This window comes from Talpa europaea (assembly GCF_964194135.1).
Source record: "Talpa europaea genome assembly, chromosome: 11".
Taxonomy (NCBI): domain Eukaryota; kingdom Metazoa; phylum Chordata; class Mammalia; order Eulipotyphla; family Talpidae; genus Talpa; species Talpa europaea.
The window spans coordinates 73,120,875-73,145,493 of NC_140078.1; the positions used below are offsets into that span (position 1 = coordinate 73,120,875).

The 24,619-nt window shown below is 45.1% G+C and overlaps 1 protein-coding gene across 3 annotated transcripts in view; it reads left to right on the top strand.

Annotated features, from left to right (window-relative positions):
* Window positions 1–10,518: 10,518 nt before the first annotated feature.
* FYCO1 (FYVE and coiled-coil domain autophagy adaptor 1) overlaps window positions 10,519–24,619 on the top strand; it is a gene marked incomplete at both ends in the record, with an annotated part of 47,928 nt that continues 33,827 nt past the window's right edge. For 2 of the 3 annotated variants that reach the window (XM_084247497.1, XM_084247498.1), the window contains 5 exons: window positions 10,519–10,573; window positions 13,775–13,881; window positions 15,645–15,770; window positions 20,935–21,041; window positions 22,551–22,694. In XM_084247497.1, coding sequence (XP_084103623.1) covers window positions 10,519–10,573; window positions 13,775–13,881; window positions 15,645–15,770; window positions 20,935–21,041; window positions 22,551–22,694 — 539 coding nt within the window. The remainder of the gene's footprint in view (window positions 10,574–13,774; window positions 13,882–15,644; window positions 15,771–20,934; window positions 21,042–22,550; window positions 22,695–24,619) is intronic. The other variant, XM_084247499.1, reaches the window with a different exon arrangement.

Below are 24,619 nucleotides of genomic sequence, written 5' to 3' on the forward strand. Positions count from 1 at the left end.
GGAGTTGTAGGCTTCGGGCTGCAGAGCATGCCGGGAGTTGTAGTCCTTGCCCCGCCGCAGCGGGCTCTGCGCATCATGGCCGCGCACAGCACCCTCCAGTACTCTTCCGCTTGGCCCCAGAAAGTTTCGATTCTGCCAAGCCTTGGACTCATGAGCGCGTAAGTGCCATGGGGGTCTGGCCGGACGTCAGGGGCACTTGGGCTACTCTGGGCTCCACAGCGGAAAACTTCTCTCCGGGTGTGGCTTATCACCTGTTGCTATTACCGCATCCGCTCCTGGCCCTTCGCCCCACGACGAACCCTGCCGGAGCCCTAGCCTTTGCCCTCGCCCTTGCCCTCGTCCTTGCCCAGCGAAGCACTTCGGACCGGTGAAGCCGACCCTAGAACCCAGGTTGCCTCTTATGATCAGTTAGAGAGAACCCCCACCCCCACCCCACCCCAGTTCCAATTCCATGACCCCCAACGACTGAGGGACTGCAAAGGAGCCTACATGTGGGGAGTCTCAGAACAAGTCTTGCATCCATTAGGCACATAGGGACAGAACCTGGAGTTTCTGCTTACGTTGTCCCAGAGACCGCTGACCTTCAGAAGTTCAGTTTCTGGCTTAGCTGGGCTGGGACAGCCTAAACCTTTACTTTGCGAGATTCCAAGGATGCCTGGGTCTAATCCCTTCTATGAGGGGACGGTTTGTTCATCTCCAGCCATCCTCATACCATGGCCCATCCTACTTACCCACTGTCCTTTGTATCCAGGCGCAGGGTATGGAGATAGCCTCCAAATGTTCTTTCCTGAAACACCTGTGGATTAGTGAATTGTCTCTGGTTTACTGCACTGAACTTGGGCTAGAGTCCTGGCCATTCAGAACCTAGATTGGGGTCACAAAGAAAGAGCTGAATTTTATTTTACTTCATTTTTAAGAAAAGCACATGTGACTGACATCTTAACTGTGTAGCTCCCTGTTGATGCAGGTGTCTTCTGAGGTCTCTTGTCTCTCATCGCAGTTACCATTAGCTACCCCACTTACCATAGTGTCTCTGTTGACCACAGCCTCTTAACTTATTTTACCACAGCAGTTTCCTTTCCTCACGCGAAGTGGGTCAAGGTTCTTTGAGGGCAGAGGATCAGGCCTTAATCTGTTTACTGCCCTCCTGCCATTGAGCCTTGTAGTCTCTTGTAGCAAGCTAATTCCGCGGTCATCTGGCTAATGTGACTGCCAGTTGTTAGAATGGAAAAGAACTGACACGTTGAGGTTTTCTGCTTTCAGTGGCTCCCATTTTCTTGAGTGAGCCCATGCTGAATGGGTTCCACTTGCCCCTCTTGCCTGTGACACCACTATATACTGATACTGTTTTCTATCAGTTGTAATCTATTGTTATCATCCTGGAAATCAGAGTTAAATATTTCTGATTTTTATCAGTGATGGGACTTTTTTGATCAGAAGGTTCTGAAAAGATTCTTTCTTAAAGAAACAGGTTTTTGACTTGTATTAGAAGTGCTTATCTTTCTGTGGTGCTTCATTTAGTTTAGGTTGTTTTCAATATTTTACTAGGAAAATAGTTATACAGAATCATTGAAGGAATTGTGTAATGAGTATCTGTATACCCTCTTGATGGTTCTACAATTAAGAATTTACTTCAGTTATTTTTGTGCTTGCTTTAGAGTTGACCCTCTACCTGCATCTTGGATGGTCGTCACTCCTGTGACTGGTTGGGAGGCACTAGTGTGGGTTCAGGAGCCTTACTTTAGCCTAATACTTTTAGGGGGGGACGTACCACCACAGATGTTTGTGATGAGAGGAACCACCCACAACAGAACAAGATCAAAGCAGCTGGTGCTCTCGGCCCCGTTGGTCTCCCACAGCTGTGGACTGCTGTCTCCAGAACACATAGGAGGCACTCAAGAAATGGCAGTCCCCACTTCCTTTTAGGGAAACTGGGCTAGTGGATAACTTGGGTTTCCTAGTGATTCCCAGGACAGTTGTGGTGTCTCAAGACTAAGATGTTTTTAAATACGAGGCAGAGGAAGCATATTGTTTAGCTGTGGTCTCAGGATGAACACAACTGTTAGGAACTCAGCATTTGGGGGCACATTCGGTGGAGCAGCCTCCAGCAGCAGAGCAGGTAAGATTCATTAACTGGTGCCTTGTAGCCAATCAGAGGCTGTGAGCAGAAAGGAGTCACGTTTGACTTTGTCAATATCTGCTCAAGGTCTGGTATGTTATGGCCCAGCTCAAAAGATTAAACATTTTCTATTTGTTTGTCATCTCAATGCCAGGTTGGTGAAAGAGCCTCTGTTTGAACAACTAAATAAATCAGGAGGGTAGGTACTGAAATATTTCCATGGGCCTGTGTTTATCTTCTTGCTGTATTTAGATATGTCTCTAAAAATGGCCAAAGCATCTGTACTGTCCCCTTGAGATAGTACAGCTAAGACCTCCAACTTCAGAGCACATGGGCTTCCTGAATTCTAGAAGAGGATGGCAGAAGCTGTGCTCAGTTGGGCAGGAGGCATTTTCCCCACTTCCTCACGTTGGAGCCAGGCAGCCTGGTAGATTTAGTGGCTTCAGGGGTGCTTGCTGTTCGCATGGATCTCTGTGGCATTTGAAAGGCACCAAATGCCTGCTTTTAGTTGGGCCATATCCTGTGTTCGGGCCTGAGGATGTGGCATCATTGTGGTTCAAGAACAAACTTAAGGCTAATCTATGTTTTGGTTTTGCTGCTGGTGGCCCTGGTGGCTGAGTCCAGGAGCTCAAGAGTAGGTATAACCAACCACCTCAGGAGCCTGGGGTACAGCACCTCAGTCTGGGGCAGAAAATCAAGTTACGGGGTCCCTTGGAGTTCAGAAGAAAAATCCAAAGCAAAGAAAGCATTCCAAGCAAGCCATTAGTGTGCAGGGAACTAGGCACACTAAGAATCCCTGTAAAAGGTCCAGGATGGACCAGACAGTTGAACCAGAGGTGGTAGTTTAACATGGAGGTAGAAGGAATTTCCTGGAATTGAACTGTAGCCCCAGGTACTTTTTCCAGGGCAGCTAAGGCCTTAGTCAAGAGCAGGAAAGGGACACTTAGAAGCTTCAGTCAAAGTTAACTGTTGAGAATGTCTGTTCTTCCCCTTCCCCATATCTTCTCTGAAGAAAGGTGTACAGTGAGCTGTCCACATTGCACCTGAGTAAAAACACCACCACACACAGGTAGCAAGAGGTCTAATAACTTCCCCAGGACAGACGGGTTTGCTAAAATTGCCTGAAAATAGTTTGGTGAGCTAAACATATCATGGAGCTCACCTGATCATGGCACAATCTTCATTGCATTAGTTATTGCATGATAGGTAGTGGAAGTTGCACATGACTAGCCTGATGGCAAAATTCGAATAGGGTCCAAATAGGCAAGACTCAGCTTCAGTTGATAAAAGAGAAGACAAATATCTCGCCCATTGTTACAACTCTAACTTCAGGGTCATTTGGGCCTTGTCCCTCCTCTAGCCTCACCTCCTTCCCCTTCTGCAACCGGTTGCTGCTCTTGTCATCCAAGAAACTCAGCAAAGCGCAGATCCATCAATACTTGCCCCACCCTTGCAGAATTCCTGTTTGATGATTCCAGGAGTGGAAAGAAAAAGGTGTTGGGCCAGGTTGGGTGAGTGGGGGTGGTGTGGTTGTGGCAGTGATTATCATTGGATGCGGTAAAAAGGCGACTTCTGGAAAGGCTCGGGATGAGAGCCAGGGTGCACACTCACCTGTGGTCATACTTAATCCATCCGGTCTCTAAATGACATTATTTTGTTTACTCTTGGAAAAGTAGCTCCATATTTTCACAGTAATGACAGTATAACATGTGTCACTACTACTTGATCTTTTAAGTACATTCTTTTAGTCAAAATAAAAGTAATTTATGATCTATAAAGCAAAGTTAAAAAAATGAAAGAATAGACTTTTTGAAATCTTACCCATGTTTCCCACCATTGAAGAATAATTGTTATTATTTAATTGTTGGTACATTTCTAATACATTTTTATGCCTAAAGTTTAGTTTGGTTTTATCTCATTCAGTCATTCATTCAAGAAGCAATTTTTATTGTTCTTGCGCGCACTCCATGTATCAGACTGCTAGGTGCTGGGGAAATAGTGATGAGCTTTCAGATAAGCCGGGAAGGATAGATTAAACAAGAAATTACCATCCTGGTGAATGGCTACAAAAGCAAAGAAAGGGGAGACTCCACCCCTTACCCCCCTTTAGTGAGCACTTAGAATCATGAGTATCATGCAGTCCGGGGCCCGTGTATTCACCTGTTTTCGTCAGATCATCTTTCAGACCTGAAGTGACCTGTCTTACTTGTCTGTAATCTTACTGGGACATACGCTATCTGTTTCTCCCCCTAGTGTGGGTTCCTTAAAGGCCAGGGCCCCCCTCGCCTTACCTACCACTATAACCCCAGCTCCTGGGTCAGGCCTGCTTCTTAATAATGATGCCCAGCACATCCGTCTTGCCTGGCAAGCAGTTTGTTAATACATGCGGGTTACGTGTTGTGTTCCTCAGGGCTGTGATGAGTGGCCATGACATAGTCTGTCAGAGATTCAGTTCATAGTCACATTGTGTAGGCCCCGTCCCCGCTTGGTCAGGAGAGTTCCCAGCGGGTACAGTACAGAGCTGCAGTTTTCCCCGCTGGTGTGCCATTTGCAGTCTTTGGAGAAGTTGCACCAGCTAACTTCCTCAGATTGGAGCCAGGCAGCCTTGTGCAACTATTCGTCAGTGCCCAGATTTTCATGCGTGCTGTCATTACCTGCTGGATGTGTTCTCTGCATTTTCCAGTGACAGGACCCAGCAGGACCTATAGTCCTGAGCGTGGATGTGTAGCCTCTACTGGGAGCAACTGCCCACCTTCCTGAAAAAGAACTGGTGGCTTCCCCCTCCTCCCAAGCCCAGAAGCAACACCTCAGATCCATGGGTTCCTCTTAGCTCTGCTCTCCGGCATCAGTGAGCAGGGATTGGAGACAGTTTTGTGAATGTTCAAGGGGGAGTGATCAAGAATGCTGGAATTGTTGGTGGGGGGAAGGGGACCAGGAGAAGATTCAAGAGGTGATAGCAAAATCCCGGGGTCTCATTCCCTTTAAGAAAGAGAGATGGATGGCAAGCAAGAAGTAGGGGTGTTTGGGAAGGATCACCCAGGCATGCAGTTGGTCAGCACTTTAATTACAGGTCTAAGGCGTTGGGTCACTAATGAGTCCTTGCTCACAGATGCTGAAATGTCTGCCTCTGAGCTGGCTTCCTGAGCATTCTCCTGGGCACCGTCTGGAAGCTCTGGAGAGGGAACCTGCCTACCCATCAACCACTTCAGTCCTGAGCCAGCAGGACTTCCAGGCCTTCAAAGCACAGGTACCAGCCAGGTGCCCCTTTCTGTAGCTGGTAACTAGAGAGATGTTGCTGAGTGTGCTGCTTCAGGCCAAGACAATGGACTCTTTCAGGGAGGCTTTTGACTGATCTGAACCATCCTGTTCTGTGGAATGTACAACTGATGTACTCCGCCTGTTTGAAGTAGGGGAGGAGCCCAGCTATACAGTGCTCTCTCTTGTAGGTTCTCAGCTGTTGTGTTGGAGCAAGTACAAAACCTTTTGAAGGCAAGGCAAGGTTGTCTTCCATGTCCTAAACCTCTTCCTCCCCCCCTCCCCCACCTCCCTTCCTCCCCTTCTGATGTTTCTGTCTTTGTACAACTATTTAGACGCTGTATTACTCCTGATGGAGTCAGTTTCAGAGCCACATAAAGCGTATTAGTCATTTGCACCGTCGTGTAAATAAGTTTATGTGAGTCCCTTAGTGTCTTTGTGTCTTGGGACTCAACAGCTGTATGTATTATTTGAGGCATTTGGGGCATATGGATGGGTATAGGAGGAATTTGGAGCTTGGGTAAAGTCCTTTACCTCTAAAATAATACCTAGGCTATGATTAGGAATTTAGGAATAGTCCCAGGTAATAGACACTTTTTTTTTTTTTTTAATGCTTTTAGTCCCGCCTCTTTAACAGAAGAATGGACATTTTTCAGACATTCTGGATAAGCTTAAACATCATTTTGAGTTGTTGGTAGAGGAACTAACGTTCCCCAAATTTCAAAAGATGAATGTCCCCAGTGTTTGAAAGAGCATGGCAGAGACAGTTATGCAGGATTTCACAGGTCACACAATCAGGACCTTGGGCTCTTTGAGGCTCATTGGGGTCTTGCGAATTGTAGTGTCCTGGAGTCCTTCTCCTGGTGCTGAAGCAATGTGGTGGTTTGGACAGAAGCTCTCTGAATGTCCTTTGGTTAGGAGACAGGTTTGCAGAGGTCAGGATCTGGCTGGTGCAGGCCACAAGTCTGTGATTCCTGTGAAATAGGCAGTTGGCCTTTGTCCTCGTTTCTGACTCAGAGCTTCTAAAATCCTTGGAATTTTCCTAAGTGGCAGGGGTGATAGGAGCATCTTTTGTTACTCAATCAACCCCTCTTTCAGTCAGACCCAAGTTTACACTAATAACATGACTCTTGGTCACATAGATAGTTACGGGGCTGGTTGCCAGTGGAAACAACTGTGGTGGAACTTTCATCCCCACTCCCGCTGACCTGGATTGCAGAGAAGGGCCGAAGATGGAAGTAATCACTGGAGCCAGCGACTGAGCAGCCCATGTACTGACCCCTCCATTCACTGACAGAGACTCTGCACAGCAGCTTTCTGTTGCAGGTTGCGGAGCATTGAGGGCATGGAATGTCTGGACATCTCCCTCCACCCCAGCTCTGTGCAGTGCTTCCATTTGACTGTTTCCCAGTTGTAGCTTTAAAATAAACCAGTAATAGTAAAATGTTTGCCCAGGGTTTGTGAGGCATTCTAGGAAATTGTCAAACCTGAGTGGGGATAGCCAGTTGGTCACAAGTACAAGCACAACCTGGGATTTAGAGCTCATATCTGAAGCTGGGGCAGTCTTGTCACCTGAGTCCTTTATCTGTGGGGTCTGCGCTGACTCCAGGTAGTTTAGTTTCAGAATTGAATTTCATTTTAAGACACCCAGTTGGTGTTAGAACTAGTTATCAGCAGTGTAAAAAAATAGCCCATCCCTCAACCCAGAACTCGCTCATCTAGTGACACAAGGAGGTTGACTGTGGTGTGGAGAGAGTTGAGTCCCAGTCCGTGTCTTGTTTGTTAATTATGACCTTGAGTGAGGGAGAAAGAGGGCAAAGTGCTAAGAGTGGTCCTTTCTAAGTCCCTGAAAATAGCCTCCCTGTGGTGACCATGTTCTTCACAGAAGTTCTGATTTACTTCCGGAAGCCCTGTAGGTGGTGACCCACAGCTGTGGGGTTGACAGGAAGCCCACTGTGACCAACAGGCCTGGCAGCTGATTTCTTAGGGCTCATTACCTTGGTGGTGACACGGTCTCTTTGGAAAATCACTTTGTGTAATCAGCAGCTCGGCACAGCTCACTCTGTGACCTGGGAAGTTGGCATCAGCTGAGCGCACACCAAGGGTCAGGCAGGAAGGCCTCCTGGGTTCAGGCTGACACAATGGCAGCGTCACCAGGGCACTAAGAAGTCTTGAAGGAACACAATTCTGTGTTCAGACTCATGCCAAGACTCCAGGTTTGTTCTGCAGACATTGTTCCACTCATGTCGGACTCCAGAGAGGCCTGGCTTCCAGGAATCCCAACTAGTTATTTAGTTCATGTGGTCAGCCAGCATGCCTGGAGGAGTTGCTCAGAGTCTGTTGTTGCTGTTGCTTCTTTCTCAAGCCCCGCCCTCTCCTTCATGTGCGTGTCTTACCCTGCATTTTAAGTGTGCCTGCAGACCGAGTAGGCTCTGTTTGAGGACTTCTCGGGTATTAGACATGTTCCGCCCAACTTATTTCTCCCAGAAGCTACAAGGCTGCGTTCACAACAGTCTAGTGAAAGGAATGGGGGTGAAGAAATAGGCTTCACCGTTGCTGGACCCTTCTCCCTCTTTGGGTTTCTTCACGAACTCTTAATCATTTTTCAGGCCTGGTCCAACCCAGTTGCCATTACAGAGTGTCTGACACCTTCTTCCTTCCCCAAGCAGAATTCATTTCCCCTTCCTTAGGTCTCATTGCATCTTTTAAAAATTCGTCATAGTGTAGCTTTTGTTGTTGAGATATAATTCAGAGTATGCAAATTTTGACAAATAAGTATTTGTCAAATATATACAGTCATGCAACCTCTACCACAAGTTTTGACAAATAAGTATTTGTCAAATATATACAGTCATGCAACCTCCACCACAACCCAAAATTTCCCCACACACACAAATTTCCTCATACCCTTTTATAGTTAAACCCTCTCTTCACCCCCACCCCTGGCAATCTGATATCTCTCCCAGTGTTCTACCTTTGCAAGAATATCATGCAGATGAAATCATAAGTGGGTATCCTTTTCAGTCTGGCTGCTGCCACTTTGCATGTGGCATTTGTTGTGTATATCAGTGTTCCTGCCTTTTCACTGCTGAGTACTCAAAGCTGCTCACCCATAGCTCTGCTTGGACCTCTCCCATGTATTCAGATATCTGGGTATTTTTCTGTCTCATTTTCTGGAGAGTAGTGATCTCCTCTAGGGGGTACAACTGTGCCTTTGGGCCTTGCATCCCCAGCCTGCACACAGAGTGCACTTGACAGAGTGTGGTGCTGGGACAGTTGTGTGTCCACAGTGATCCTTGATCTTTGGCAGAGGGGTGGAGTGTCAGGACGGTCTGGAGGGCAGTAGAGCCCCTGCAGTAGCCAGGCCAGGCGTGGGCTCTGCTGGCTTTCTCTGCTGGTCCCTGCTCAGCCTCTGTGTTCAGCAGGTGAACTGGAAAGACACCCAGGGATGAGCAAGAAGCAGGCTTCTCATAAGTCATTCCTGCCCTCAATTTGGTGTTTGTGAGGGGTGGGGTGCCAGCATTTGCTGAAGGGTTCTCAGTGGATCCCCCGAATCTGCCTTCCAGGACTCCATGTCTTGAATTTGTGGGAGTGTGTTCCAGGTGTGTGCCTGTCTCTTTCCTCCTAAGCCCTCGTTGGGCCTTCTTTTCACTGAGTCACAGCTGCACTGGTTAGTTAAAAATAGACCTAAGACTCTCTGCCCTGTGACGCTCTGCTCACCTCCGGCTGACTCTGGAATGCTTATGCACACATTTGGAGGAGCTTGAGGTCGGGGACAATTTCTATTCTGAGATCTTCTTGCCTTGACTCCTGAAGCAGTAAAGGTAAGATGGCAGTGGAAGAGTGAGGACCAGCACATGTCAGACAGACTCAGTGTGATGATGGCTCATTATTTGGGAGACCCTGGAGTTTAGCAGTTCCTATCATTTGCTGTAGTGACAGCAACTCAGTTATAAAGCCAGAGGGTTAGAAATCAGACTGGCCAGGGTTCAAGCTATGAGTCCACTCCTTGCTGGCCGTGACCATAGACAAGTTGCAGGGCTGCTGTGAGTATCAGTCTCTCCTTCATATGTTATTTGCCTCACTGGGGTGATTGTTCCTGTGTGTAAAGTACCTAAGAGGCCCTCGTGTATGGCAGCTGCTACTACACCACCTTTATTCTTGTTGTCTTCCCACCAAACATTACTTGGCACTGGATGTCTAAGGAAAAAATTATAGATTCTGAAAGGACACGGGAGTCCAGATGCATCTTCTAGTGCTGCTCACACCTCCTCATCTTTATTGGTCTTCAGCCACTACTGTGTCCTTAAATTACTTCAACAGCTGCCCAAGTAGGACTGGTGACTTGAGCCTCACTAGCCATAACTGAGCTTAAAATAGAGTCATGTCCCTTGACTGTTACTGGGGGCTACGCAGGCCCCTGGCTGGCAGGCCAGGCTGTGTCTGCACCCAGGCTGAACTGGACTCTGGGCAGCTGGAAGCCACGGAACTCCCCTCCAGCGAGCTCATTCCACATGAGGCCAGCCAGGCTCTCCTTGATCCTGAAGCCTTGAGGGTATGTGTCCTCAGCCTCTTGCCCCACTGCTGCCCGCCCTGAGGTGACTGACCCTTCCTCAGAGAAGGGAGCCTGGGGTGGGTGTGAGGCTGGGTGTGGGGGAGCCAGGAATCTAGTGGGAGCCAGCACCTTAGGCTTAGCAGACTGAAAGTGGGCTGGACTCTTTGGCCTTTGGTATAGGGGAATGAAGGGAGCCATTGAGAGGTATTTGTAACGATGGAAAGTGAGACGGGCCTGCCTAAGAAAGTGAAGTAGGAGAAGTGCTCAGGAAGAAAAGGACATTTATTTCTTTTTAAGCCCCAAATCAGGTCATTGTGTCTAAATATAAGTGTGTCAGAGCCAGCCAGCGTATGCCCACAGAGCAGAGGACCACACAGAAAGGTCAGGTCCTTCCCATTGAAAGAAAATGCCCAGGCAGGGCAACTTTGTGCCCAGGGCCATGTTCCTTTGCTCTCTTGACTGTGTCAGTGCCTGTTTCCTCCATGGCCTCCTCCTCCCCCACACAGGTGCCACCATGGAGTCTGACCTCTGTTGACTGAACCCAGGCAGACGGCTCACAGTCAAGGAAGGTGGCCTGCAGCCAGTCACCATGGCTTCCTCCAGCGCGGAGAACCAGCTCCAGAGAATCATCCGAGATTTGCAAGGTACGGTTAGCCTGCAGGACGTGCTGGGTTAGGTTTTGATGGAGTGGTAGCTGTGCTGTTGCTGTTGCCAGTTAAAATCCATTCCTTTCATTTTTCATTCTCACTGGGAGTAATTGGACCCCGTGGGACACATGTTGAAATATTTGGGATCAGGTGTCCTCCCTGGTACAGCTGAGAGAACTTGCTGAGCCCTTCTCTCAGGACATTGAAAAACAACTCTATAAACAAAATCAAATACCTCTTTCTGAGTCCAGGTCTAATTTCAGTTTGCGTGTATGTGTGTTTTCAAGTTACCTGTTAAGTCTTTGGCTGAATCACGCGCCTCTGGGCACTGAGTTGGCTCATTTGGGAAGGAATATTTTCCCTCCCTCTCAGCAGGATGATGAGATAACCCGTCTTACTTGTTTTGCTCTCTCACCTGGTCCCGACTGGCAGGTGGCCTGTTGCCTGCGACACACTCCAGTTCCAAGCCTGGCTGTAGCCCTGTCTCCCGGGACAAAGGCAGTGAGGGTACAAGCAAAAAGTGGCAGCCTTGGGGCAATTTTTCCTCTGGCTGCAGCGCCTAGGACCTGAGTTCACCCTTCCAGGTGATTCTCAAGGGTCAAAATTTTGGCAAGTTTTCCATCTCCTAGAATTCCCCTGGCTGGTCTCAAAGCCTCTGGAGTGCCAGTGCATTTGCTGCGGCACAGCCTGAAAGTGACTGTTCCTCTGCAACGCAGAGACACAGTGACACTCTGGCTGTCACTGAAGGCCCAGGTTCCTGATGCTTCAGAGTAATGGCCACCCGCAGCCTCTCCTGCCAAGGTCCATCTTGCCAGAGGCAGCCACAGTAGAGTCCTTATTCTAAAGGTCAACTCAGTGAGCTAAAAATCACTTTCTCAGGTTTATCTTCTATTAGATAGTACTTTGGACTTCTAATAACTATTATTTCCACGGTGTTCCATATGTGTCAGGCACTGCCATGCACATGTCTTGGGGATAGTAACCCAGAGAGTACTCACATTTGGTCCTATGTGGTGGGAGCCATTATTTTTCCCATTTTGCAGATATGGGGGCAGGCACAGAGAGGAAGTGACTTCCCTAAGCTCACACATCAAGTCATGGTGCCAGTGTCTATGCTCTTTACATCAGTCTACTTTCAGCTAGAATATTAGGTGCTTTTATTATCATTATTATTATTATTATTATTATTATTATTACTAGACACACACAGAGGCAGAGGAGTAAAATGACAGCCCCTGCAAATCTGAGTCTGCCACCAGCTTTCTGCGGTTTCGCACAGAATAAGTCATCTTTTGTAGACTTTGGTGTCTGAATCTGAAAGATGACCTTGGGGCCCAGAGGTCCTTACTGGGAAGGAAGACAGAGAGGAAAGAGAGGAGCTGCAGGTAGAGCTGATCCAGGGAGGAGGACAGGCATGGGCATGTGTTCAGTTGCCCCCCCGTGTACCCCAAGTACTGACTGCACATGGTCATCTGAGGCTGTCAGCATGGCCTCTGCTGTGCCCACAGAGCACTTTGGTGGGAATTCTTCCAAGTTGGCACTTTCTCCAGACCCTTTCTTTCCTTTGCTGGTTACACTCTTAATAAGCATACAGCTATGAGAGTGGTGTGGATGGTGAGTTCCTTGTGCAGTTCTCAGCCTTCACACCTCTGTGGGACAGCCCTGATCTTCCTGGTGACAGCAGTCATGAGGGCTCTGGAGTCAGGCAGGCTTGGGGTCAGCTTCCAGCTCTGCCTGTTAACCCTGGAAGGTGATGGACACGTGCCTCCATCTTCCAAGTGTCGTTGTTTCCTTCATGTGCTCGGTTTGATGATAATACCCACCTCTCAAGATTGTTGGGAGAAGAAAATACCTAATCATGGAAAGCTAAGCTTATTCATAAGTAATACATTTGGATTCTCAGAGATTAGAGTTGAAAATTTTTCTATTTCATATGCAAAGACTCCTTTCAAAATGTCAAAGAGATCCCAGATCATGTTGTGAACACTTACCCAGCCCGAGGTAAAGGAGGAAGGCTGATTGTCCTTCCCGCCTCTTGGTGCCAGCCAACAGCAGTCACTTGTTGGAAGAATCAGTCCCAAGAACCTCTTTTCCCTATTTGTTGACCTTTGCCCGAAGGGTCGGTGTTGATTAAATTTTGGCCAGAGCTCAGCTTCAGTGCAGGGCCGATCTGCTCTCTAACCATGGTGCCTAAGAGGAGAGCTTGGGGCTCCTCTTCAGTTTTTCTCCCCCTACCTTCCACCTTTCTTTCTCTCAAAGGATTGTCAGAGAAGATGTTTTGTCCAGCATGTTCCATCTCAGCTGGAAATATTTTTCCAATTATCCAAGACCAACTTTTAGCAGCCCCTCTAGTCCACAGCAGATACCCTGAGTAAGAGTCAAAGGCGGCTTTTTCCCCTTTCTTGCAAACAGAGATAAGTCATCATAGAACTTTAGAGATCACTTTGGCGTCAGAAAGCCCTTGAAAAAAATCAAGGTTCTCATTCTGGCTGTTTGACACCCACAGTCTTTGACCAAGTGTGTTGACCTCAGTGTGAGTTCCTTATTTGTAAAATGGGGTGACAATAACAGACTTCACTTGCATTTTTTTCATATTTTAATAGCTCTAAAATTGCGACCATCTTAAAATAACTTATTAAAATCTTAGCTTTGTTAAAATAAGGCAAATCCTGCCTCATAATGCTGTATTGAATAAGAAAGACATGCAGAGGCCTGGCCCCTGATAGGCACTTAGTTAACAGAAGCAGGTATTGTATTGTTGTCTTTCTTGGAATTGTTATAATTTTGCACCTTGTGGGTCTTCTTGAAACTGGACTTACCTCTACTGAGCAGTAGGGTGAGAGTGAAGAACAATAAGAAACATGACCAGAATAAAGGGTAACGCTTTCTGGAAGTCAGTATTAAGTCAGTATGATCCATCCACAAAATAGTGTGTGCGAATAACAAGGCCTACCTGCTGGGCATGGAGGAGTGACCAAAACTGCGCCCATCCGTGAGCTGTGGTAAAGTTATCGTGTGCTCTAAGGGTTTTCCATACCGCCCACTATGAACTTACATCACGTGGTGCACCTACAAGTTTACATTGCTGAGGGTCTTTGTTGTCGTTAACCATGTACTCCTCATGCTTCCCAGGTTGCTCTGCTTCTCTCTTTGAGGGTAGTCTCCATCTGTTACCTGTGCCTGTTTGTTGTCTTAAAGATGCTGTGACAGAACTAAGAAGAGAATTTAAGGAAGCTGGGGAACCCATCACAGATGACAGCACCAGCTTGCATAAGTTTTCTTACAAACTTGAGTATCTCCTTCAAGTAAGTTATTCCTGTAAACTGTTTACATTTGCCCTGTTGTCTCTCGTTTCCCTCACGGTGACTCATTAGCATTCAGGATGTGATACAGAAAACCACATCCAGGCCACTAAGCCCTCTGGTTAGACTGAAGGTCAGAGCAGTCCCCAGCAGAAGCTCAAGTCTCCAAGTACAGTCCTCTGGGGATTTGGGCTGTTGTCCCTTACAATGGCTTTGGGAATCAAGAACATTCTTTTGAGTTCACTTCATCCTAAGACAGGTCACAAGCTCACTTAGCCGGAATCCTAACTTTGGGGTAGTTATGCCCTATGGAATCTCCAGATATGGATATGTCTACACATCAATTATACATTTTTCCAAGATTGTGTGGACTCGCTGATAATTATCCAAAGCCTGTTTTAGAGCCTGACTGCTCTAAATATGGTGCATAGACTAGCAGCATCAGCATCACTGTGGATATGTTAGGAATGTATTCCTGGCCTGCCAGATGCATATCTCTGGAGTCAGCCCAGAAAGTTTCTTTTAAGAGGTTCATAAGCAGGGGCCTCCCTGGTGGTGCAGCAGTTGAGCGCTGGGTTGCAAAGCTGCCCGCAGCTTCTGCAATGCCGATTCGATCCCCGGCCACTGGGCGAGGGTCCCACATGGCGTGCAGACCTCTCCTGCTGCCCGCTACTCCCCTCAGCAGTGTACTTCGGTCATTCTGCCTGTTCTGCTCCCCGCTCTGGCTCTGGTGAATTCTCTCGCCCTCCTGCGCTTCTGACTGTACCCAGTGCTTGTATAAATAAATAAATAAATCTTAAAAAAAAAAAAAAAAGAGGTTCATAAGCAGGGTAATGCTTATGTCTTCTTGAGTCAAGCACAAAGCTAGAGAACTCTGCAGGTGTGGATAAATACAGGCAACTACAATAGACAGGAAGGAAATGGATTAACATGTCAACTTGTTATGAGATGTTATCTTTGGGTGCCAGTATTAGGCATTTTAATTTTTCTTTTCTTTTTGGGGGGTGGTTATTCCTATTTCTTAATAACAATGTATGCAGATATGTATATCTACTATGTGCATAGAAGGAAAAATGCTGTCAAAAGTTATGCTATAGAAAGATATTGCAGTATAAATTTGAACATCGTTAGTTTGCAGCATCACATCCCAGCACAAAGCATATAGGATGTGAGCCCAATGGAGGAGATACCACCAGGGTGTTGACAGACTCAACCTTTATATGCCTGTTGAACTGCTTTTCAGCTTGACATTGTAAAAATACCTGTGGATTTTTTTTCTATTAGACCAATTTGGTTTCAAATTTGACTTCACTCATAGATGACACTTAATTTGAGTTTATTGCCTGTGTATTAAAACAATACTGAAACTTGAGTAAGTAGGATAAAATATCATAACTCATTTCCCTAAGTTGAGAAAGTTAACACTCTCTATGTTGCCCTTAAGACTTTCATTTGTATGTTTTTAATGTGTTAATAGCAACTTTGGTGGCCATCCACCCAACTCTAGCCACAGAGATCCCTTCAAGGGATAATCTTTTTGGGAAGCTACTATTCCTAAATCTCACCAGTTGTATGACCTTAAGCCAGTAAACTCCTAGATTCAGTTTCCTCACCTGTAATTTAGAGATCAAAACACCCTCATTCGCCAATAAATAAAAATAATGCCAGTAAAGGGCCTTGCTGGGTAATTAAGAAGCCATTGTTCATATCATTGAAAAGAATGAATGAACAGCAGTGTTCTTCTCTCTGTCCCTTTCCCGGACTAGTTTGATCAGAAGGAGAAGGCCACTCTGCTGGGCACCAAGAAGGACTACTGGGATTACTTCTGTGCCTGCCTGGCCAAGGAGAAAGGAGCCAACGATGGAATCCGATTCGTCAAGTCGATTTCAGAGGTAGGTGAGATAATCATCAACCTCATATCTTCCTCTCAACTGCCTTTAAAGCATCTCTGGCAGCCAGAGGAAGGAAGGAAGGGAGGAAGTGGGGGTGTACAGATGGTGGAGAAGTGAAGGAGTCTAGTCCAGCAGTGTCCACTGTTGCTGTGAATCGAGCTCAGGCACATGATCTGAGGAGCGGTTCGATCTGTGTGTTAGGCCACAACCCACACGCTGCCTGACAGGATAGGCTGTTCCCCGTGGCCTGCTCATGGTGCTCCTGGATGTGTGCAGCACAGGATGCTTCTACTTTGTAAGAAAGATCAGTTTCTTAGATAAAATTCCAGAGTCTGCTAGGCTGCTTTCCCTTTAGTTGGTGCAGGAAGCTTGCATTTGAAATGAAGAGAGTGATGTGGGATCTCAGGAGACGTTTCTTAAAATGCCAGCATCCTAAACAAACTCCTGTATTCAGTTCTGACCCCTTGAGTGGATGCCATGACTTTGCTGTTTCATAACACTGTGTAACAACACACACACACTGTCTCTATCACTCCTCCCACCCATGAATCTCTTTTTCTTATCAGCCTAGTCATCTGGGAGTGAAGAATTTTACCCATTAGGGAGCAAGTAAACCCCTAGATATGGACAGAAGTCCTAAAGGATTTGCACATTTTCACTATCTCATCAGTAGGCGTGCTGCTCGGCTGGCGTCCCACAAAGGCCAGAGTCACATGCTCCAGCAGTCCCCGCCCACCTGTGCCAGCGGCAGTGGATGGGTTTCTTCTTACAGAGAATGATGGTTTCTTCTTTAATGTTCTGACTGCTTTTAATGTTCTGACACCGACATTGAGGGCCTGGTATTTTCCACCAGCTACACCATCTGACATCCAAGAAAGCAAAGAGCCTGACTCTGAAGTGTTTCTTTTGCAAATTTCTTTACCATCCATGCAGCAAATGTAGGTCTTGTGAGATCTTGCATGGTGGGACACTCAGGTCCTTGATGTTTTAATGCATCATAAATCTGGGGATGGTCCTCATTGTTGCCCTTCTCTCCATCAACCTAGGTCACCTTCTCCTCTTCCCTCCTCCTCGTCCCTCCAAGTAATGTCTTTAACTTCATGACTTTTTTGACAGCCAAAATCTGGAAATAAATTTCGTTTTAATCCTCATTTCCCAGGATTATGAAATATATACTTCTTGTTGTCTAGTTTCCTCTTCTTTTCTTATAATGCAGTTAGATTTTTAGACAATCAAGGTCAGGGAAACTGATTTCTATAAGCAAAAAGCACATATTCTGCTTGCACAAATACAGTTGGTTTCTTGGTGACAGGTCCAGACTCCCCTTCCCATAGGGTCCAGTTCATCTCTGTTGAAGACTCTGCTCTCTGGTGCTTCTTGGTGGAGTGACTGAGAACATCACAAGGCTGAATGGGCTGCTGTGTGGTAGGGTAACTAACAATTCAGTGGCGTCCAAGCCAACAAGCAAGAAGGCAAAAATCAGTGGATAAGAAGCAGCCGTATGGGCTAAAATGACTTCCCATTGGAACATATATGATGCTTTAGATGCTTAAAATATTAAGGAATTAGGTAATGAAAGCGGACCCACCATCTCAAAAAATAAAGACAAAACAAGCTGTGCAGTATTGTTACTCATAGTAAGAAGGAACTACTGTTCTTTTCCCCAAAGGATGTTTAAAAATACCTTTTAAAATACATATCAAGACTCTACCTGGGCATCTCAAGATCAACTATCTGCAGACATGCCATCGTGGTTTGTATAAAGCCAGTAACCTCATTACCAAAAACTTACTTGGAGAAATGTCTTATAGCCTGTATAGTTCATGAGGTTTCACACCTTTTTATTTTTCAAAGTTATTTCATATTGTGGTATTTAATTGAATCAGCAATAATAGGACATACAGCTCTAACCCAAAGGTTTTCTATATCAGGATGTTTATGCCATCATAAATGTTTCAGTGCTTGCAACCATACCACATATTTCCTGTCTTAATCCAGTCTTAAGAGTAGGGGCATTTCCTACCATCTTTTGGCTAACCCATAGCTGCCCCTTCCCCCCACCACAACATAAACATTTCTGACCTTTGAGGTCACATTGAGAACATGGGTCTTTGCTTACCTGCTCAGGCTACAGCCTGATAGAACAGGTGCGTTTAGCGGGCTGAGCAGGTTTGAGTTTGTACCTGCTTATATTGAGCTTAAGAAACATGAGGATTTACAAACTGGTCTTGGGTGACTTCTGTGACTGTCTTTTTTATTCTGTCCAGCTTGGTAGCTGTGTGCCCACAGCTGGCAGAAGTCTGTTTTGGCATAATCTCTCGCCAGCATTTCCCACCTCCATCTCGAAAGGTTTCCAGAAGCCTCTTTAGAAGCCATATTTTGGCACTATGGGAAGAGGTTTCAAAGACAGGCCGGTAACTGAACCCTCCTGTGCCACCACCTCAGACTTCCTGAAACAGAATCATGTCCATTCTTTCATTACCTCAGCATGACTAGCCCACTCCTCCTCTTACCCTGGGCACCTGACTGAATGCAGTGAGTGGCATGCTAGAAAAGAAACAAATCCAACCAGTAAAGCATTGACAACCATTTACTGATAGTTTCACAGGGACACAAAGGAGAGCATTACACATCCATCCAAACTTCTTTAAAGTGCCCCTTGCACACATCTGCCTTGCCCTCCTCTTTCTCCTCCCTTCCACAGGGCTCCAGCCAAACCCTTTAGACCTCTTCCCCTCTACCTATTCTCCCAACACCTTAAAAATGAGCCCAGGGCCTCCCTGGTGGCACAGGCAGTGGTTGAGTGCAGCGCTGTGGAGCTGTCCACAGCCTCTGCAGTGCCAGTTCAATCCCCGCCTGCTGCGGAGCAACCCACATGGCACGGCAGACCTCTCCTGTCTCACCCGCTGCTCCCCTCAGCATTGTATTTTGGTCGGTCTGCCTGTTCTGCTCCCCGCTCTGTCTCTGGTGAATGCTCTTGCCCTCCTGCACATCTGGCCTGTACCCGGGTTCTTGTATAAATAAATAAATCTTAAAAAAAAAAAAAGAGCCCAGATGTTACTCAAACTGAAACCATCTCCTGCTCCTCTGGTCTGTGAGGAGGCCTTTGTTTACCTTCAAGTGTTAGTCTAATTAGTCCAAAATAAGTCAAATAGTTTCCTTTCTGACTCCAACCCAGAGATTATGATGACTCTGAGGAGGGAGAATTACATAATGGTAGAACCCAGAGATTTTTTTTTTTTTAATATTTTATTTTATATAATTCTTACATCATTTGTCATTTTTGCACAATGTATGAATTTTTCATTTTGGTTATATTCCCCATACAATTGCACCCCCCCCCTTATTTTGACCCTAATCCTTTCTCTTCCCCCCTTCCCTGTAGTGTCTCTGGTTAATCGTTGCTTGTTGATTTTGATTTTTACTTTGTATTAATTAGTCTTTTTCCTGGTCCCTTAATTAGGTTTCCTAAATTCCTGCTATGAGTGAGACCATCCGGTATTTTTCTTTTTCTTTCTGACCTATTTCGCTGAGCATGATCCCTTGAAGCTCCATCCATGTTGCTGCAAACTGCATGTGTTTATCTTTTTTGATTGCTGAGTAATATTCCATTGTGTATATGTACCACATCTTCTTGATCTAGTCATCTATTTTTGGGCATTTGGGTTGTTTCCATAGCTTAGCTATTGTAAATAGTGCTGCTATAAACATAGGCATGCACGTACCCTTTGGAATTACTGTTTCTGTGTCATTTGGGTAAATACCTAGGAGTGGAATTACTGGATCATATGGAAGCTCTATCTTTAGTAGGTCAAGAAATCTCCACATAGCTCTCCATAGTGCACTCCCACCAGCAGTGCAGGAGAGTTCCTTTTTCTCCACAACCTCGCCAACATTTGTTGTTGCTAGTGTTTTTAATATGTGCCATTCTCACTGGTGTAAGATGGTATCTCATTGTAGTTTTGATTTGCATTTCCCTGATTACAAGTAATGTTGAACATTTTTTCATATGCCTGTTGGCCATTTGCATTTCCTCTTTGGAGAAGTTTCTTTTTTGCTCTTCTCATTTTTTGACTGGATAATTTTCTTTGTTTTTGTTGAGTCTCATCAGCTCTTATAGATTTTTGTCATCAGTCCTTTATCATTAGTGTTGTGTGCAAAAATGTTCTCCCAGTCTGTGGGGTTTCTCCTTGTTTTGGTTATTGTCACTTTTGCTGTGCAGAATCTCTTTAATTTGATGTAGTCCCAGCTGTTTATCTTTGCTTTCACTATCACTGCTTTGGGTGATGTGTCTGTAAAGATGTCTTTAAGGTGCATGTCACGTAGTGTTTTGCCTATATTTCCTTCTATATATTTTATGGTTTCAGGTCTTATGTCTAGTTCTTTAATCCATTTTGAGTTGGTTTTTGTGCATGATGTGAGGTAGTGGTCAAGCTTCATTCTTTTGCATGTAGCGACCCAGTTTTCCCAGCACCATTTATTGAACAAACTTTCTTTGCTCCAGTGCATATTCTTTGCTCCTTTGTCAAATATTGGTTGTCCATAAATCTGTGGGTTTATTTCTGGATTTTCTATTTGGTTCCATTGGTCTGTGTGTCTGTTCTTGTTCCAGTACCATGCAGTTTTGATGATTATGGCTTTGTAGTATAGTTTGAAGTCTGGGAGTGTGATGCCTCCATTCTCTTCTTTTTTTTTTTTTCAGGAGAGCTTTGGTATTTGGGGTTTTTGGTGATTCCATATGAATTTCATCAATAATTGTTCTATTTCTTTGAAGAATGTCATTGAAATTTTTATTGGAATAGCATTGAATCTGTAAATTGCTTTTGGTGGGATGGCCATTTTGATAATGTTAATTCTTCCAATCCATGAGCAGGAGAACCCAGAGATTTTTGAGAGCATCTCATGAAAATGTCCTCCTTGTCATGTTTGCTGGAGTCAACAGATTATTCTCAGATGGAGGCCTACAAGAAGTCCACTCACAAGAAGGCCTCCTTCTCTGGGGTGACATTAGCATTGTTTTCTGTCCTTTGAGGGACATGGGTAAAGCCACTGAGTAAGGTAGAATTGGGTGACACTTTCTTCTCTGTGGAAGCCATCCGTGAGGCCTGTCTATAGTTGAGTTAAGATAACAGCTCCTCATATCTATATGATCTACTTTTTCCAGCTCCGGACATCTCTGGGAAAAGGAAGAGCATTTATTCGCTATTCCTTGGTACACCAGAGGTTGGCAGATACCTTACAGCAGTGCTTCATGAATGCCAAAGTGACCAGGTAAGGCTGTGACGGTTCTGGGGCTTACCCCATACCATTCAAGAATGAACTAGAGTCCCCTCATTAATAATAATGACAACTGCTGGAGCAATGCCTGTTTGTGTGACACCCTGGCGTAAGAAAACTCCTTCCACATCTGTCATCCTCTTGTACCTCTTCCTACCACAGCCTTTGATGTGTGTGGGTCAGGTAGCACTGAGTTTTTATAAGTGAGGAAAATGAGGCTCTCAGGGGCTAAAATGCCCTTCTTTAGGCGCCATCAATTCTAAGTCCTAGATTAGGAACTTGGATACAGGTCTCTTGACTGGTAATGCTATGTAGTTTCCCCTGGTGGATGGCATGGCCTTGGTCCTGGCATTAATGGACATACCCTCCTGGCTCTCTGGACCAGTGAGTTGCACACTTGGCCTCAGTAGAGTCACATGTGGGTTTTTTATGTGACTGAGCCTGGGGCTTCACCAGAGACCCCACCCCCCCACGTCAACATCTGCTGGGTGTGTCTGGCCTCCATGGAGACTGAATGGCAACTAGATTGGAGCTCCAGGGGCGCCCACATTGTCCCTGTGATCAGCCTTTGCCTGTGAGTGCTGGAGCCTGGGCAGGGTGGAGGAGGCATATCAGGGGGAGAGTAGAGCTCAGATAAGGAGCTGTGGCCCTGGTAGCTATCAGCTAAACCTCTCTGTGTTGTCCTGCACCCCTTTTCCAGCTCTGCCTCCCTTCTTCCTAGGGACTGTTTTTTGAGTTGATCAAATGAATCACTTCTGTATTTAAAAAACACTCCAGGGGAAAAATATTTTATTTCATTTTGTGACATGTAAGATTGATTTACATAAAGATGTATTTCTCATGAACGTAACATTTGTGAGTTTGCATGATTTGAGAACCTTCGTATATTTTATTTGAAGATTATTTTGTTGTAGGTGATGTGTGGAAACCATCCTAAGAGCCTGACTTCCAATGTATCACACCTCACAGATATCAGCCAAATTGCTCTTTAAGCTCATCAGCATTTTCATTTTCATTTTTAAATCTTACATGTGAAATGTGACAACCACTGCCTTAAAGTGCAACTCTTCATTCTTTGCCTTTTAAATGGGTGTCTGCACAGAAATAATAGTGAGTTCAATGTCTTCTATTGAGTGAATTCTCTAAAAGGAGCAGAAGATTAGGTTGTCTTTCAAAAAGGAAGTGTTACTTTCCAAACTTCATCTGCCTTTCTTGGCAAGGTATTGAGATTTAAGGTCTCTCACTTCCCTTTGGGAATTAGAAACCATATAAATAATAATGAATAAGTAAGTATCTAGTTCATTTCAGTCATTTCCTTGAAGAAGAGTACACTTGTGTGAGAGTTATGACTTCAACAGTGAAAAACAGATTGGTGTATGTCTTTAATTAATTTAGTAACCTGAGTTAGAATGAGGCAGAGCCATACGGGGAGGACTGGCTGAATTCATTCTTTCCTTATCTTACTTACCCTTGTAATTAATACCTTTTTATGTATTTCTGCAGTGACTGGTACTATGCAAGAAGCCCTTTTCTGAAGCCAAAACAGAGCTCTGACATTGTGGGCCAACTTTATGAGCTGACTGATGTCCAATTTGACCTGGCGTCAAGGGGCTACGACTTGGATGCTGCCTGGCCAACCTTTGCCAGGTACTTTGAAGAATTGCTTGGTTTAAAAGATAGGGGATAGGGCCTCCCCTGATGGTGCAGCAGTTGAGCGCTGGGCTGCAAAGCTGCCCGCAGCCTCTGCAGTGCCGGTTCGATCCCCGGCCACCGGCGAGGGTCCTACATGGCGCACAGACCTCTCCTGCAGTGCCCGCTGCTCCCCTCAGCAGTGTATTTCGTCAGTCTGCATGTTCTGTTCCCTACTCTGGCTCTGGTGAATTCTCTCACCCTCCTGCGCTTCTGACTGTACCCAGTGCTTGTATAAATAAATAAATAAATCTTTTAAAAAAAAAAGGGGGGGGGAGGGGAAAAAAATAAATAAATAAATAGATAAATAAATAAATAAAAGATAGGGGATAGAGATGATTGAGGTTTCCACTTAAGGCAGTTTTGCTTGCTCAGTAAATTGAGTAAAGCATTATAACTTTTACGTCTGCTAATATTATAGATTTTATTGAATCATGACTAATGATAACCTCTGACGGCTCCAACCTTAAACTAACCTAACTGGCCAGGTGGTCCAAGTCAGTGGAAATGCATATACAAAAAGGTTTTTTTAAGTGTATTCAGGGTCTTGGTGTGGGCATGGGGGGAGGAGCAAGTGGGCTTTTTCCCATTTGTGTTCTTACGGAGTTATCATGGAGGCCTTCCTGGAGTAAGAGGAAGAAAAGCTAGAGCACATCCACATAAGGGCTACTGGAAAGGTTGCAGTATTTTCATTTCTTGCACCACTGTGGCATTTGTATGCCATGCAGCTGGATCCTCACGCCCATCCCAGGAGGGAGAGGCAGAGCAGGCCTGCTCTCAAAGTGGCGGGGTTTGCTCAAAGACACACAGCTAGTAGGCAGCAGTGTCAGGGCACCAGACTCAAGTTAAACTACAGTCTAGTGTTCTTTGTTTTGTCTTGCTTTCTTGGAGAAAGTGGTTTTAATTTCAATGTTCATATTTTTTATTAAGATATATTTCCTATGTAGAGAGACGTACTGAACAGAATGACAAGCCATAGGCCAACCACCAGGATTTAATAGCCAACATTTTATCATACTTACTTCACATGTCCTTTTAAAAACTTTTAATTTTGAAATCATTTCAGAATTACAAAAATGTTGCAAAAAATAGTACTCATCTATTCTTCACGTCGGCTCTCTAGTCATCAATATTTCACTACAACTCTTTTGTCATTCTTTCTCTGTGTATATGTTGGTGTATTTTCTAAGCCATTTGAGAATATGTTACAGTTAAAACACCTAAGTATTTCATTATGCATGTCTTAAAATTAAGGATATCCTCTTACATAACCTCACTACAATTAGTAAAATCAGGAAATTAACGTTGATACAGTCAATATTGCTGTCTAATCTATAGACTTTATGCAAATTTTAAGAGCTATCCCATAAAAATCTTTTATAATCCAGGATACAATCAGGAAACTGTTAATTGGATTTAATGTTGTGATCGTCATGTGTCTCTGGTCCTCTTAATTTGGAACAGTTATTTTCTTAGTACAGGCCAGTTATTTTATAAGATGTTCCTTAGGTTGAGTTCATCTAGTGTTTCCTTATTACTGGCTTCAGGTCAGCATTGCTATGAGGCAGACATACATGCTGTGTCTTCCTCAACCCAGTCCTATCCAGGGACACGTGGTGGTGTTCATCTGTGTCACCTCCAGCAAGGTTAACTGAGGTCGTTTGGTTAAGGTGGTGTTTGCCAAGCCTTTTGAAAAGAGACCTTTGTAACTAAGATGTATCTTATGGGAAGAAGATACTTGAGATTAAGTTATTATCTTCTTTCTTGCCTGAATCAATGACTAATGTCTTTGTTGCCAAAGTGATTTTCTAAATCCACATTATTCCTTCTTCACTAGTAGTTGTCATTGTATTATATAGAAGATCTTTTCTTTATTCCTTGTT